At 37.2% G+C, this 17,889-nt stretch overlaps 1 protein-coding gene across 2 annotated transcripts in view; it reads right to left on the bottom strand.

Annotated features, from left to right (window-relative positions):
- Window positions 1–213: 213 nt before the first annotated feature.
- The window catches only part of LOC123526547 (TBC1 domain family member 15-like), a 29,356-nt gene continuing 11,680 nt past the window's right edge, over window positions 214–17,889 (bottom strand). Inside the window, exons 9-14 of one of the 2 annotated variants that reach the window (XM_053523031.1) lie at window positions 13,099–13,180; window positions 11,615–11,705; window positions 7,557–7,705; window positions 6,327–6,468; window positions 3,774–3,912; window positions 214–3,294 (exon numbers count right to left, since the gene is read on the bottom strand). In XM_053523031.1, the coding sequence (XP_053379006.1) occupies window positions 3,795–3,912; window positions 6,327–6,468; window positions 7,557–7,705; window positions 11,615–11,705; window positions 13,099–13,180 (582 nt within the window). In that variant the 3' untranslated portion in view covers window positions 214–3,294; window positions 3,774–3,794. Of the gene's footprint in view, window positions 3,913–6,326; window positions 6,469–7,556; window positions 7,706–11,614; window positions 11,706–13,098; window positions 13,181–17,889 lie in introns of both variants that reach the window. The other variant, XM_045305743.2, reaches the window with a different exon arrangement.

The following is a 17,889-nucleotide window of genomic DNA, read 5'->3' as shown; positions in this document are numbered from 1 at the left end:
TTATATCCAGATACGATTACACTTTTCTCCAGTTTGAACAATATATTTTACAAATTGTGATGATACGAAGACATTTAGCAGCAATTGGCAGTATCTGACATTGAAGTTTACGGTTAAATTACCTCTTATTTAAATCTTTTCATAAAAAAGTTGTTTCGCTTCGCCAAACATAGACGATCTACTTTCGATTTCAAAAACTACAAGAAAATACAATTTAATGTTTCGCCGATTTGTTTATTTCTCGAAAAATAAGAATTAAAATCATTTTTAATATCTGTAGTAACTAAACAAACCAGTAAGAGCTTCTTCTTCCGATAATTTATCCGTTTACTGACTGCAAAATTCATGTGTGTGTGTAGAAACCCACGCAAAGTTTATAGAAATCATACGATGCGTGTATACGTTCAATGTAGGAGAATTAAGGCTGATCGGGATCGGCTATGTTACCTAACGCATCCAGACGATTCAGATTTTGTTTTTAAAAAAGCATTGTGTGCATTTCTGTAATTTTATATACGTTTAGAAATTATTAGACATGCGTATTTGCATTATTTCTATACGTAATTTACGCTAATACGCATCTTATCTGGAGCCCTGTGGAACTATTTTTTGTCTTTCGCTGGATGTTACGCAAGCTTTGTAAGCCTGCGCAATTCATAAAATGCACATTTATGCTTAATGAGTTACATTCGAGTATTGCACAATTACAAGTCATAAATATGACAGATTACATCGTATATTGGTCATAGCAAAGGGAATTCACGCAACTTAACTTCATTCTTGCAGTGAACTGTTTGAAGTTTGAGAAATCTAATGGAACTACATCGCTTCACTGTGTTATTTGGTCCATTTAGACTTAGAGAATCGCTGGATAGCAAGGACTCGTCAAAACGATTACATCGTTTAGCCGACTCAAAAATCAGTAAACTTTTTATTGCATGCATTACTGGTTATTTACTTATTATCAAAACTTATTACATAAGTATCTATAAATAGTAATAAAGTTATGCTGGCAATTCTGTTGCAATATTACATTTTTGTTGTTGGCCCCTGTGCCATTACTGATCATAACCCCAACTTTAGCGTGGGAAATTTAAGTCTGTAAAGAGAAATGACGTCATGTCATTTCACAGAGGCAAAAAAAGCTGAGTTCAGCATTAGTTTTATTTATCTGAAGCATAATGCCATGTATTTTTCTTGAAATAACTTATTTTATTCCACAACCATACTATAAGCAACAATGAACAACTGTAAAGGCAGCTGGTTTTTATAGAATTGCGTAGAATCACTAGCCTATAAATGCTGAACATTTTTATGTTAGCAGATACTAGTACCAATAGTACCAATAAAAAAGTGTACATGTACTAGACTTTTCTTACTATATTACATGTAACTATGTAATAAACAGGTAATTACATGGGAGGAGGTTGTCTTTGAGTGATAACTGCCATTGAAAAAAAACAATTATAGCCTCTGAAAAAGAGAATAGCCCTCAGGCTATCATCTCCTTGCCAGGAGCATCATCAATCAAAAGCACTGCTTTCCCATTTATTAACATATACTCAACACTTTATTAAGAATTCTCTCTATGTTCCTTCTGATGACATGAAAAATTTTGAAATTTAATAATTTATGTAAGAAGAAGTATAACAAGAACAACAACAATCTAAGAGCCATTTTAGAACAACAATTAGGCGGAGAAATACTTATATTTACAAGCAAAAAGAGCTATACCATTATCACTTTGATTCTTGCATACTTGATGGGGATTTCTGGCATTTTCAGTGGTACTAGAAAACTCTATCTTACACCCAAGGGTGCATGATGACACTCGTGCTGTAAATGATGTATAGCGAACTTCTTATTTATTGAAGAATTATGCAGTAAGTTATATTTTATTACATAATACAGAATAAAGTTCAAACACCTCACTAGTTCCTCTTTGTTCATTATAGTAAATTCCTCAATTTAAAAAAAAGCCATTTTATCCAAAATACATAAGGTTATGCTGCAAGTGCTAAACAAAATCAGGACTAAACATTGTTATTTGTCTTTGAAACATCATGATGTCTTTCTGGTTTATGTACATTGATTTCACATGCCTTGTTTAAATACGCGACTATAGGAAACAAGAGCTGTCACAGGAGACAGCGCGCTCGACTATTTCAATGCTAGATAGTGAAACTGGGCACATCTGAGGAAACGAACTGTCACTAGAGCTTTCATTAACTCCAATGGCGGATGAAGATATTGCACAATAGCTGGAGTCTGTGTCAAAAATATTAAATAAGAAGAGAGGTAAAGATAAAGTGTATCAAAACACTATATAAGTATAGTCTACGTAAAAAGGAGGCATAATTCATTAAATATTGGTGCAAGAGTTATGCATCTTGTGTCATGTGGTGTTGGTGATGATGCTGAACAATTATTTTAAGTTTGAATCAGATCCATTCAGTAATAACAGAGATAGAGTCAAAGTGCATCAAAACTTTTACCTGAAATTCTAAGTAAAAAGGGGGACTAATTCATGAAAAATTGGTGCAAGAGTTACGCACCTTGTGTCATATGGTGTGAGTGATGATGTTGAACAACTATTTTAAGTTTGAATCAAATTCATTCAGTAATAACAGAGATAGAGTGAAAGTGCATCAAAACTTTAACCTTAAAATCAATGTGAAAAGGGGGAATAAATCATGAAATATTGGAGCCAGAGTTATGGCCCTTATGTCAGATGATGTGGGTGATGATGAGAAATAACTATTTCAAGTTTGAATCAAATCCATCAAGTAATTACAGAGATAAGTTGAAAAAAGAGAAAGTGTAAAAAAAAACTTTAACCAAGGTGGGGATGTGGAAAGACGCCAACGCCTGGTCGAGTAGGATAGCTCTCCTTATACTTCGTATAGTCGCGCTAATAAAAAGTGATAAAAGAAAATCATCCATGTGATTATTTCTTGAATACGGTAAGCAAGAGAAAGATTCTATCACTGGCTGTAAATGTGGATGGGAAAATCTGGACCTTGAGTAACTGTTTAATCCGCGGTAAACATAAATAGTTCCCCTCAAGCCAGATATTCCCATCTGTATCTTCAAACAGTGAAAGAATCTTACAAGCTTAAATTATCGAACAGTAGCATTTTATAAAAGACAAATAATTACAACATTTCACTGGATGGCATGAAAAACTTGACATTAAATCACAGTTTTTGGCAATACTTAAACTTTATCTCTGTAGACATTTCACAGTTCTACATCAAAACAAACTTCAAGTTGTCGCTACCCTGGTAACACCACCTGTTAAACAAGAGGCATATTCTATAAGAGGTCCAGAAAGGGGTACCTAAAATGCTTCTTTTGTAGCAAGTCAGATTGGACTTTTTTTTGTATAAAAATCTAAAACTTAACAAAATATTAATTGCAATGTTTATAGGTTGTTTATAGCCGATTCATGTGTATATGAACCATTAAATTCAATTTATATACTCCTAGAGTCAGTGTAATTATTGAAATTCTAACAACCGGTAATGTAACTGTGTCAGAAGGGAAAAAACTGCTTCTTACCACTTTATGTTGAATGTGTGCTTATTAAATTAATAGTGCATTTATTATTTATCATAGAAAATGTACAATTTAATTACAAAACACCAACATGTATTTCATATAAGTGTCAAAGTGATCTTGCCACATGTTTAGGTTCAGTATACCACTTAATTAATTAATCAAGAAATAGAGCACACATTTATTAGTATATACACCTTTTTTCACATATGTACCTGCACACATAAAGAATGACATCATCTGTTAACTACAGGGGTGTCTACAATTTGAAAACTATTTTCCACCGTCTTTTTACAGTATCTGAAGAAAAGATGTTCCGATTTCTCTAGTATTGAATCCAGATTTATCTCCAAGCTGAAAGTAGAAATATATAACAAAACTAGAGCTGCTTTTGAGAAAAGTGCATGTCTCCCATAACTGCCTAATCATCTAAATAGCTATCTGAGTCAACCATGCACCAATGACTTAAAATGCAGGCACTGGCAGCAATATTTAGTAATTTTTGATCATTCAAGGACCATAATTTCGAAGTGCCTATGCTGATTCGGCTATTTATCGAACTTGGCTGAGGACTTATTGGCAAATACATTTTGTTCAAGTTTGGTGAAGATAGGATGAGAAATGTTCGACTCAAGAGTGTTCGGACAATATTTCTGACAGACGGACAGAAAGACATAGTAAATCAATACGTTTCCCACCACAGTGGTGTCATAATTAGAATTCAAGAATTGCCTGTAAAATGTTTTTTTTTTAAATATATGAGCCACACCATGAGAACAAGAGTTGTCACTTATGGTGACAAATGCCCCCGCAGCTCCTTGACCTTTCACCTGGTTACCCCAAAGTCAGTAGGGTTGGTGTACTCAATAAGTACTATCAGCATGTGAAGTTTGAAGGTCCTGGGTGAAGTGGTTCACATGTAAAGTGCCTTCATGCAAAAAGTTAACGTTGGCCCCTGTGACCTTGACCTTTGACCTGGTGACCCCAAAGTCAGTAGGGTTGGTGTACTCATAAAGTACTATCAGCATGTAAAGTTTGAAGGTCCTGGGTGAAGTGGTTCGCGAGTAAAGTGCCTTCATGCAAAAAGTAAACGTTGGCCCCTGTGACCTTGACCTTTGACCTCGTGACCCCAAAGTCAGTAGGAGTGGTGTACTCAATAAGTACTATCGTCATGTGAAGTTTGAAGGTCCTGGGTGCAGTGGTTCTCGAGTAAAGTGCCTTCATGCAAAAAGATAATGTTGGCCCCTGTGACCTTGACCTTTGACCTGGTGACCCCAAAGTCAGTAGGGGTGGTGTACTCAATAAGTACTATCAGCAAGTGAAGTTTGAAGTTCCTGGGTGCAGTGGTTCGCGAGTAAAGTGCCTTCATGGAAAAAGTTAATGTTGGCCCCTGTGACCTTGACCTTTGACCTGGTGACCCCAAAGTCAGAAGGGGTGGTGTACTCAATAAGTACTATCAGCATGTGAAGTTTGAAGGTCCTGGGTGCAGTGGTTCGCGAGTAAAGTGCCTTCATGCAAAAAGTTAACGTTGGCCCCTGTGACCTTGACCTTTGACCTGGTGACCCCAAAGTCAGTAGGGATGGTGTACTCAATAAGTACTATCAGCATGTGAAGTTTGAAGGTCCTGGGTGCAGTGGTTCACGAGTAAAGTGCCTTCATGCAAAAAGTTAACGTTTTGACGAACAAACTAACTAACTAACGGACGGACAGTTGAAAACTAATATGCCTCCCTTTGGGGGCATAAAAACAACAAAGTGCTTTTACAACCAGCATAGATCCAGACCAGCCTGCGCATCCACGCAGTCTGGTCAGGATCCATGCTGGTTGCTAACACTTTCTTTAATTACAATAGGCTTTGAAAGCAAACAGCATGGAATCTGACCAGACTGCGTGTACTATGTTGGTTTTTTCATGGTGTGGCTCATATGTATACTATATAGATTTATCTAAATATTCACATCTTACACAGTAATCTTCTATAGGAATACAGATGAACCTGCCATAGCTGCCACCTATTGTAAGCAGCCACTAGCCTTAAGCAGTTAGTCAGCTAACTTCCCGAATTCCCATTGAAATAGTTACACTTTAATTAGAATGGCATGATTTTCAAGTTAAAATATTTACATAGTTACATATATTAACAGACATTACTCATTCTAGATATAGACAGATAGATAAGTTTATGTCTGACCAAATACTTTTATTTGCTTAAGAACTGAAACTAAGAACCTGTGAAGGCTAAAAGCCCAGTTGTCCTCCTGAGGTGGCCGTTTTGACCTAACAATGACCAAGCTTGGTGATTATCAATCAAGAGGTTATTAAAGGTTGTTCTATATTTTGCTTTTGTGACCCCTCAGTATATTCTAGTGCAACCAACCATATGATCTTGAGAAAGGTCCATAAATAGATTCTTCTGACCTATGTTTGAAAAACTCCATGAAGCAGTTCATAAAAAAGCCATGTAAAGAACGATTTGAACAGTCACTGTGACCTAACTCTTAGTCTAAATAGGACTCATTCAATGCCAATGAGGAATGTACATATCAAGTTCGATGATCATAAGTCAAAGTATTCTTAACTTACCGAGTGGAAAGGAAACAGATGTATGTAAAGACAACCTGCAGCAAAACACAATTCAGGTGTACACGATCCAAACAGACAATGTAAAGTGTGTACTTACATGAGATCTGGTTCATAAAACAAAGAAAAGTTTAAGTACAGTTAAGAGTACAAAACTATAGTGAAAACAAAATAAAATGTACACTTACTGATTTATACAGTCAAAAACCATTGCGGCATCATAACATCTGAACAATCTCTCTCTACATGTTTCCAGCAATGCCACACACATAAACAGTTCAAACGTGTATTCAGCATCAGTATCTATCGGCTCTGTTCTAGTTACTCCCCCTGTAAACAATCAGATGGTAAAAAAACCATTAACATATGGAATTTTTATTTTATACTGATTTTACTATCTGATTTCAGTTCATGATGAAAGCTCAGCCAGTTTCATGTATATCTAGAACTTCTGTAATTTGCATCTGTGATTCAGGCATTTTTTTAAACAAAAATTTTGTTAGGTTTAATGAAACATCAACATAACTTTAGTTCATATGACAACTTTTCAGCTTTAGATGCTTGAGGAAGACCCCAGGTGGTGCTCTGGCTATTATTCCATCACAGGTAGGCACTTGTGTAAAATATCTGATCTTCCGTAAGCCAGCTTGACAGCTTTTTCATATCCAAAGTTTCTATACCCTATTCATTTGAATACCGACTTCTACAACTTATCCATGGAGACCCCTGTGATTCGAAATTGCTTTAAATTTGCAACATGTGGTTTTGTTTGCTACAGGTTTTATGCCTTCTTTCATCAGTTTTAAACTTTTCAAGTAAAATCACATTAATTGGTTAACCAGAATTGTGCACCTGTGCTGGCTTGTTCAGCGATAAAACATTATGTACATTACATATCAATTGTGATTAAAAAGGAGCTATCATTTGTTACAGAAGTATATAAAGCAAAGCATGTATGTAACCTAGTCATAGCTTCTATGTCGTCTAAACAGCTGATCGCATATACTGACATGCTGCCGTTTGACTGGGGCCCTACAGGGATAGCCGAATTTGGAGCTCTATGTATAGATCTAGTATGTAACCATACACATAGACATATCAAATATCAATTTCCCAGTACACCAACAAGCATGTGTAACATACAATTGAAACTCCCTATCGCGAACTCGCTTATCTCATAATTCTAGCTATCTCAATGACATTTTCAAGTCCTGTCCTGAAAAACATGTGCACAAAATATCATTTTAAGTCAAACTTCCATTATCTTTAAGTAAAAACACTTGGTCTCTTAGAATTCACGATACTCAGTTTCAACTGTACAAATAACTACAAGAATCGAATCATAGGGCTTTGAGCCAGTAAAAACAACAAAAAGGAAGGATCACAGCAAAAAGGTTGCAAGAGAAACAATGGCTAACCTTGTTTCACAAATTCCTTCATGGCTTGTTTTCTTTTCGCTGTCTCTGCCTCGACGGAGGATAACTCTAAGTGATGACTGCTCAGTATTTCAAACACCCGTAATGAATCCATGAAGCTAAATTCACGCTTAAATCCCAGTAACAACCACCTGCAATATGAATGAAAACTGTTACCATGGCAACACATTTCGCAAACATTATTATATGAAGCCTAACATATGAGTATCTACTGCAGTATATGTTTTGTAACCAGTTTAGTATTCAATCACATACCTCCTGCAATATATTATGGTTAACAGTCAAACATCTGGAAAACTAGGACCTTAATAAAGTTTTTCTGAATTGTGTGGCTGCATCAACTGAAGAAATTAGATACCAACCCATATGTAAAACTTTCCATGTCTCTATGAAACACTAGGGGCCATTTTGATTGAATCAAAAACTTGTTAATGAAATAAAAGGATTTCACAGAATATTCATAAAACATACATCGCATGTATAACATATATTCCCTCAACAGTCAGGTAAATGGTCAATATCACATAATTGTTTGTTTGTTTTGGGTTAAATGCTGTTTTTTAACAGTATTTCAGTCATGTAACGGTGGACATTTAACCTAACCACAGTAACCAGTGTTCCTGGATTCTGTAGTCTAGTAAAAACATGTTCTCCACAAGTAATTGCCAACTTACCCACATGAATCAGAGGTGGAAGACAAAAGATTTCAGACATAATATCTTTTATCAAATCGTCATGAAGAACATATGCTCCACCCTGGGATCAAACTCACGACCCTGCAATCGGTAGACCGACGCTCTCCCTATTTAGCTAAGTGGGTGGGCTATATCACCTAACTGTTCTGTTTCTGTATAGCTCATAAAATTCTATTCAGGCCATTAAACAGATGACAAAATTTAAAAAATAACTTTCCTAAGTTTTACCTTGTTAAATTTCTAAAATGGGCAGGTCTATCATTCAACTTAGACAGTGCTATTTATTATTCAAAGTGGTGTTTACAGACAATTTACTGACTGAATAACAAACAGTTCAGACCATGATCAGCCTGCACAAATGGGTAGGCTGATTTTAGTCTGCACTGGTCGCAAAGGCAGAATTACTTGCTACCAGCAGGCTAAATACCTTTCCTCTTAAAACTATTAGCCAATATGACAAGGAAGGATCTAGTAAATTATAACCTATGCCTTTGGCAAAACAAGAGAACCATGATGGTCCTGAATCGCTCACCTCTGCCCACATGACCCAGTTTTGAGTATGACGTCGATTTTTCTATTATTTGACATAGTGACCTAGTTTTTGAGCTCATGTGACCCAGTTTTGAACTTGACCTAGATATTATCAAGATAAAAATTCTGACCAATTTTCATGAAGATCCATTGAAAAATATGGTCTCTAGAGAGGTCAAAAGGTTTTTCTATTATCTGACCCAGGGCTTCAGAAATTTGCCGGTTTGTCGGTTTTGGACCGATTTTTGACTTTTCAGACCGATTCGTAAAGTGAAAAAACGAAAAAAATCGGTCCCGTAAAAATGGAGAAAAGTATAAATTTCGGTCCGATATCTCAATACACGATCACCTGCCAAGTAGGAAATTGTTGGTCGCACCTTCAGATAATCAATAAACGTGTCAATCGGTCTGATTGTCACTTTGATAATCGGTCCGTAATTAGCGCGTGACGCAATCAGTGCTCGCGCGGCACCTCCTTTAATGTTTGCAGACAGCCGACTGCGGTGTATTAAACATTTTGACTGGTTTCCTAACGTTTCTGACTGGATCCAAATCATTTCGACGGGGATCCACTTCTTTTATTTAGAATCCTACGGATGGTTTATTTCAAAAGGTAACAAACAAATGGTCGCTGCATTTAATCAAAGAGCTATAATTGTACATTACAGGTCTTTGATTTAATGAGACATCACACGGAAAACCGATAAAAATAATTTTTATAATTACTTGATTTGAAAAAATTACATGATTCATTTGTTGGGGCTCCAGTTGAAACAAATGCAGAAAATCGTCTTTGCAACCCGACTGTACAAAAAAGAAAAAGACGGACGGGCAACCACGAATGATAAAGAAAACCGGAGCGGCACTGTTTATCAAATCGGTCTTTTAAAAAAACGTTTCAAAATGAAATTTTGTTTACATCGGAAGAGAACATATAACTTTATAAAATGTAGTTGCTTATTGAAGTACAACGTAAGTGAAATGAAATATCCGTGGCCAACCCGCGTGACGTTTTGGTGCTATACATGCGGGAAATTCGATCTCAGCGTTCACATAACGTACACATTCGGTCCGCGGCAGAGTATTCTTTAAATACTTAGGCTGTTTAGCAGAGAATATGTGTCATGTAACTCACTTTGACGCATTGTATTTTATAGAAATTTATAGAATTCCGTCAAAGAATGAGGAAACATCACAAAGTATCTGCCGTGTATACGGTATCGAAGTCACGTGCGTTGGCTTTTAGACTAGTTACGCATACGGTGTCAATGCCTCATATTATCTCGGAAAAATATCGAAATTTAAACAAAGTAACGATCACACATAACACTGAATAACTGTCTTCTTTGTATGGTAACGCGCGGTGACTGGTAACTCAGTTTTGATGCATGACATGCTTATTTCTTTACCCTATCACGTTTTACAAAATATGTAATATTGGGAATGCGGTGGGTGGGGTAGCGCCGATGTCAGGATTTTCGTTTCAGACCGATTGAGTTATCAAAATTTCCGGAGCCCTGATCTGACCTACTGACCTAGTTTTCAAAGGTACGTGACCCTGTTTTGAACTTTACGTAGATATCATCAAGGTGAACATTCTCACTAATTTTCATGAAGATCTCATGAAAAATATGGTCTCTAGAGAGGTCACAAGGTTTTTCTATTTTTATACCTACTGGCCTAGTTTTTGACCGCACATGACCCAGTTTCGAAACTGACCTAGATATCATCAAGGTGAACATTCAGATCAATTTTCATGAAGATCCATTGAAAAATATGGCCTTTAGAGAGGTCAAAAGATTTTTCTAATTTTAGACCTACTGACCTAGTTTTTGAATGCAGTTGACCCAGTTTCAAACTTGACCTAGATATCATCAAGATGAACATTCAGACCAACTTTCATACAGATCCCATGAAAAGTATGGCCTCTAGAGAGGTCACAAGGTTTTTTATTAATTGACCTACTGACCTAGTTTTTAAGGCACGTGACCCAGTTTCAAAATCGACCTAGATATCATCAAGGTGAACATTCTGACCAATTTTCATGAAGATCCATTCAAGGGTATGGCCTCTAGAGAGGTCACAAAGTTTTTCTATTTTTAGACCTACTGACCTAGTTTTTGACCGCACATGACTCTGTCTCGAACTTGACCTAGATATCATCAAGATAAGCATTCAGACCAACTTTCATACAGATCCCATGAAAAATATGGCCTTTAGAGAGGTCACAAGGTTTTTCTATTATTTGACCTACTGACCTAGTTTTTGAGGGCACGTGACCCAGTTTCGAACTTGATCTAGATATCATCAAGATGAACATTCAGACCCACTTTCATACAGATCCCATGAAAAATATGGCCTCTAGAGAGGTCACAAGCTTTTTCTATTATTTGATCTACTGACCTAGTTTTTAAAGGCACATGACCCACTTTTGAACTTGACCTAGATATCATCAAGGTGAACGTTCTAACCAATTTTCATGAAGATCTTTTGAAATATATGGCCTCTAGAGAGGTCACAAGGTTTTTCTATTTTTAGACCTACTGACCTAGTTTTTGGCGGCACATGACCCAGTTTCGAACTTGAACTAGATATCATCGAGATGAACATTCTGACCAACTTTCATAAAGATTTCATGAAAAATGTGACCTCTAGAGTGGTCACAAGCAAAAGTTTATGGACTGACGCACGCACACACGGATGGACGACGGACGCTGCGCAATCACAAAAGCTCACCTTGTCACAGGTGAGCTAAAAATACTAACTGGTACTGAAAGCATTACCTTTGACCTATGACCTAGGAAGATCACTTACCTATGACAGAAGAGGAGGTCACCAAGGTCATGCCTCTGTAGATGCTCCAGTAACAATGGGTCCATCTCTAGTAACAGCTTTCTCACTAACTCTACAATAATGTAATAGCCAATGTTACTTCAATTTTCAAATACATATGAAACTGATATAATCTAACTTGCATATCTCAAAAGTCTTGCTATCTCGATGACATTTTCAAGTCCCATTCCGAAAACATATTCACAAAATAACATTCTTAAGTCGGATTTCGGTTACCTCCAAATAAAACACTACATCCCTTGGTATTCAAGATACTAATTAGTTTTAACTGTATTAATAAACAGACTGTCAAACTGGTGTACGTTATTTGAGCCACACCATGAGAAAACCAAATAGTGAGTTTGCGACCAGCATCGATCAAGACCAGCCTGCGTATCAGCGCAGTCTGGTCAGTATCCATGCTCTTAGCTTTCAAAACCTATTGCAGTTAGAGAAAACATTAGCGAACAGCATGGATCCTGACCAGACTGCACGGATGCAGAGGCTGGTCTGGATCCATGCTGGTCGCAAAGCCACAATGTTGGTTTTCTCATGGCGCGGCTCATTTCATGCTTTTACAATCAGTATGATGTTACAAACTCTAAATGAAACAAAAGAATAAGCCAAAATAAACATCAATTTTTGCTGGAGAAACATTCGTTATTATTTCATATTATCAGAAGACATTGTGGGGGCCTCGGTGGCCAAGTGGTTAAGGCCACCGACTTGGAATCACTTGCCCTACACTGACTTGGGTTCCAAGCCTTGCTTGGAGTGTTGAATTTATGTGAGAAAGCCATCCAGCTACATTTCAGAATGTCAATGGTTCTGCCTGTGTGCTAGCTCGTGACTGCAAATATGCTCGGAGGGGTGCCTGGCCTCTCCACCATGAAACGGCAAAAAGATGCCATACGAGCTATAATCTGTAACAGTGTTGGTATGATGTTATCTCAACCCCCCCAAAAAGTGAACCCACTGTTATGTAAATGATGTTTTTTTCAGCAGCACCAGAATGAAATCGTAACTATTCTATAATTGAAAAAAAAAAGTCCAGAAAAGCATCATTACTGCAAAACAATCTTTACTACATCTATTTATAAACAGTCAATCTATCATTCACATGAATAATAATTTTATCATACCTCACTTTTGTCTACAGTGACAAAATCCCATTACCCGAGGAGGCATTTTAACTATCAAAAACATTTTCAACCTTTTTGACACGTGACCAAGTGAAATGACTGTCAGGTCATGTGACCCTGCTAATATATTGAATGTCATATAAGGGCAAATGACTGCTTAAATTTTTTAGCCAAATCATGAAATGATTGCCTCCCTTGTACACATACAGGGTGACATTCTGCCCTCAGGCTGACAAGTCATATAATATTCGTATAATATTACATAAATACATTGATCGACAAAGAGAAGACTTGGTTATATGATATATTTTTATGCAAACCTACCTATCTTTTTTATCATACCCTCTTCTAGGAAATCATTTTTTATTTTGTCCAAATAATTATGGAAACACCAGAATGCTTCAACCTAGAAAATAAATGATCTATTTTTCACTACTTTTCATTAACACATATTTCATTCTTGGTCAGCCCATATGTTGACATACAGTTTTTCTGCATATAATATTCTAGACAATAATAGGCCTATATATCAAATTATCAGTCTATATTTGAGAAGAAAACTGCTTTTGGTTTACTTACATATTTTGCAAATGTATGTCAAATTTTAGAAATTATCACTCTGGTTTTTGATAATATAAAGCAACATAGTGGCTTTGCGACCAGTATGGATCCAGACCAGCCTGCGCATCCGCGCAGTCTGGTCAGGATCCATGCTGTTCGCTAACGGTTTCTTTAATTGCAATAGGCTTTGAAAGCGAACAGCATGGATCCTGACCAGACTGCGCGGATGGTCGCAAATCCACTATGTTGGTTTTCTCATGGTGCGGCTCATATTGTGTAAATTTCAGTTGCTGAGAAGCTTTCATGCAAAACTTTAAAACCAAGCTTAAAGTGGTGAAAATTTGTTTGAATATATCCCTGGTTTGTCGTCAATACAATGGCAAAGTAGCAAAAGTGTGTATTGATATATCAATGTTTTGTTGTAAATACAATTATAGTGAATTGGTGAAAGCCAGCGATGTATCATGGCTTGTCAACCATATGATAGAGAAGAGGCAAGAGTGTGAATTGAAATATCAATGTCTTGTTGCAAATACAATTATAGTGAATTGGTGAAAGCCAGCAATGTATCATGGCTTGTCAACCATATGATAGAGGAGAGGCAAGAGTGTGAATTGATATATCAATGTCTTGTTGTAAATACAATTACAGTGAATTGGTGAAAGCCAGCGATGTATCATGGCTTGTCAACCATATGATAGAGAAGAGGCAAGAGTGTGAATTGATATATCAATGTCTTGTTGCAAATACAATTATAGTGAATTGGTGAAAGCCATCGATGTATCATGGCTTGTCAACCATATGATAGAGAAGAGGCAAGAGTGTGAATTGATATATCAATGTCTTGTTGCAAATACAATTATAGTGAATTGGTGAAAGCCAGTGATGTAGCATGGCTTGTTGACGATACAATATTGAAGTGGTGAAAGTGTGCAATGATGCATCACTGGCTTGTCACCAATACAATTGTGAAGTGGTGAAAGTCATAATATGATTAACAACACAATTGAACAAGAGCACCGCCTACAGGTGCCATCGCTCATCTGCAAGTGCTGGTTAGTATGTAAGACAAGAGGGTCATGATGACCCTGGATCGCTCACCTGAGTAATATGATTGAGCTACATGTTTCAAATGTCAAACTGATGATAAAATATTAAGAAAGTCAGAAGGTCACATTCATGGTCAATGAAATTCAGTTTTATGATTTGTGTACAAAACTGTGTATGTCATCAAAATTTCAAGGCTGTATCTTAAACAAGAGGACCCTGAGTCCTGAATCGCTCACCTATCCCCACATGACCCAGTGTTGAACTGAGTATGACGCCGTTATTTCTATTATTTGACAAAGTGACCTAGTTTTTGAGCATATGTGACCTAGATATCATCAAGATAAAAAATTCTAACCAATTTTCATGAAGATCCATTGAAAAATATGACCTCTAGAGAGGTCACAAGGTTTCTCTAATATTTGACATAATGACCTAGTTTTTGAAGGCACGTGACCCACTTTTAAATTGACCTAGATATCATCAAGGTGAACATTCTCACCAATTTTCATGAAGATCTTGTGAAAAATATGGCCTCTAGAGAGGTCACAAGGTTTTTCTATTTTTCGACCTACTGACCTAGTTTTTGACCGCACATGTCCCAGTTATGAACATGACCTAGATATCATCAAGCTGAACATTCTCACCAATTTTCATGAAGATCCATTGAGAAATATGGCCTCTAGAGACATCACAAGGTTTTTCTATTTTTAGACCTACTGACCTAGTTTTTGACCGCACGTGACCCAGTTTCAAACTTGACCCAGATATCATCAAGGTGAACATTCTGACCAATTTTCATGAAGATCTCTTGAAAAATATGGCCTCTAGAGAGGTCACAAGGTTTTTCTATTTTTGGATCTACTGACCTAGTTATTGAACGCACGTGACAAAGCTTTAAACCTGACCTAGATATCATCAAGGTGAACATTCTGACCAATTTTCATAAAGATCCCATGAAAAATATGGCCTCTAGAGAGGTCACAAAGTTTTTCTATTTATAGACCTACTGACCTAGTTTTTGACTGCACATGACCCAGTTTCAAACTTGACCCAGATATCATCAAGGTGAACATTCTGACCAATTTTCATGAAGATCCATTGAGAAATATGGCCTCTAGAGAGGTCACAAGGTTTTTCTATTTCTAGACCTACTGACCTAGTTTTTGACCCCACGTGACCCAGTTTCGAAATCGACTTAGATATCATGAAGGTGAATGTTCTGACCAATTTTCATGAAGATCTCATGAAAAATATGGCCTCTAGAGAGATCACAAGGTTTTTCTATTTTTAGATCCACTGACCTAGTTTTTGACCCCACGTGACCCAGTTTCGAACTTGACCTAGATATCATCAAGGTGAACATTCTGAACAATTTTCATGAAGATCTCTTGAGAAATATGGCCTCTAGAGAGGTCACAAGGTTTTTCTATTTTTAGACCTACTGACCTAGTTTTTGACCCCACGTGACCCAGTTTCGAACTCGACCTAGATATCATCAAGATGAACATTCTGACCAATTTTCATGAAGATCTCATGAAAAATATGGCCTCTAGAGAGGTCACAATGTTTTTCTATTTTTAGATCTACTGACCTAGTTTTTGACCCCACGTGACCCAGTTTCGAACTTGACCTAGATATCATCAAGGTGAACATTCTGACCAATTCTCATGAAGATCCATTGAGAAATATGGCCTCTAGAGAGGTCACAAGGTTTTTCTATTTTTAGACCTACTGACCTAGTTTTTGACCCCACGTGACCCAGTTTCGAACTTGACCTAGATATCATCAAGTTGAACATTCTGACCAATTTTCATGAAGATCTCATGAAAAATATGGCCTCTAGAGAGGTCACAAGGTTTTTCTATTTTTAGATCTACTGACCTAGTTCTTGACCGCACGTGACCCAGTTTCGAACTTGACCTAGATATCATCAAGATGAACATTCTGACCAACTTTCATAAAGATCCCATGAAAAATGTGACCTCTAGAGTGGTCACAAGCGAAAGTTTACGCACCCACGCACAGACGACAGACGCCACGCGATCACAAAAGCTCACCTTGTCACTTTGTGACAGGTGAGCTAAAAACAAGAAAGTAGGTCAGTAGGTCAAGGTCACAGTCAAGTGACATCATATCACTTTCATAAAGATCCCATGAAAAATGTGACCTCTAGAGTGGTCACAAGCGAAAGTTTACGCACCCACGCACAGACGACAGACGCCACGCGATCACAAAAGCTCACCTTGTCACTTTGTGACAGGTGAGCTAAAAACAAGAAAGTAGGTCAGTAGGTCAAGGTCACAGTCAAGTGACATCATATCACTTGGGGTCATCAGGTATTTTTCCTATATAACTCACATAATAACTAAGTGACCCCAGGGTGGGGCCTCTTTCAACCCCAGGGGCATAATTTGAACAATTTTGGTAGAGGACTACTAGACAATGCATCATACCAAATATCAAAAGCCTAGGTAGCATGGATTCAGACGAGGATTTTTAAAGCTTTTTCCTATATAAGTCTATGTAAAACTTGGGACCCCCGGGCGGGGCCATATTTGACCCTAGGGGGATAATTTGAACAATCTTGGTAGAGGACCATTAGATGATGCTACATACCAAATATCAAAGCCCTAGGCCATGTGGTTTTGGACAAGAAGATTTTCAAAGTTTTCCCTATATAAGTCTATATAAACCATGTGACCCCCGGAGCGGGGCCATATTTGACCCTAGGGGGATAATTTGAATAATTTTGGTAGAGGACCACTAGATGATGCTACAGACCAAATATCAAAGCCCTAGGTCATGTGGTTTTGTACAAGAAGATTTTCAAAGTTTTCCCTATATAAGTCTATATAAACCATGTGACCCGTGGTGGGGCCATATTTGACCCTAGGGGGATAATTTGAACAATTTTGGTAGAGACCACTAGATGATGCTACACACCAGATATCAAAGCCCTAGGCCCTGTGGTTTTGGACAAGAAGATTTTTAAAGTTTTTCCTTTTGGTTGCCATGGCAACCAGAGTTCTGCATGGAATTCAATTCTTTGAACAATTTTGAAAGGGGGCCACCCAAGGATCATTCCTGTGAAGTTTGGTGTAATTCTGCCCAGTGGTTTTCAAGAAGATTTTTTTAGAAATTGTTGACGTACGAGGGACGGCACACGACGGACTACGTACGACGAACGACAGACATCAAGCGGTCACAATAGCTCACCTTGTCACTTTGTGACAGGTGAGCTAAAAAGTGTCATAGTTCAGAATTTTTAAGTATAAAAAGGGCTATAATTCTGACAAAATGCAGGTTAGAGTTATGGTTCTTGGCCTACACAGTCACCTAATGGTGATAAATTGTGTGCAAATTTCAAAGCTGTAGCTCTTCAAGTTTTTGAGAAAATGTGGAACTAAACAAAAATTTTGACCAAGAAATTCAAATTTTCTAAGTAAAAAAAGGGCCATAATTTTGACAAAATTCAAATCATAGTTATGGTTCTTGTCCTATTAG

This window comes from Mercenaria mercenaria, chromosome 14, assembly GCF_021730395.1.
Source record: "Mercenaria mercenaria strain notata chromosome 14, MADL_Memer_1, whole genome shotgun sequence".
Classification (NCBI taxonomy): Eukaryota; Metazoa; Mollusca; class Bivalvia; order Venerida; family Veneridae; genus Mercenaria; species Mercenaria mercenaria.
Note: the sequence above shows the minus strand (reverse complement) of the source record. Positions and strands in the feature narration are given on the sequence as shown.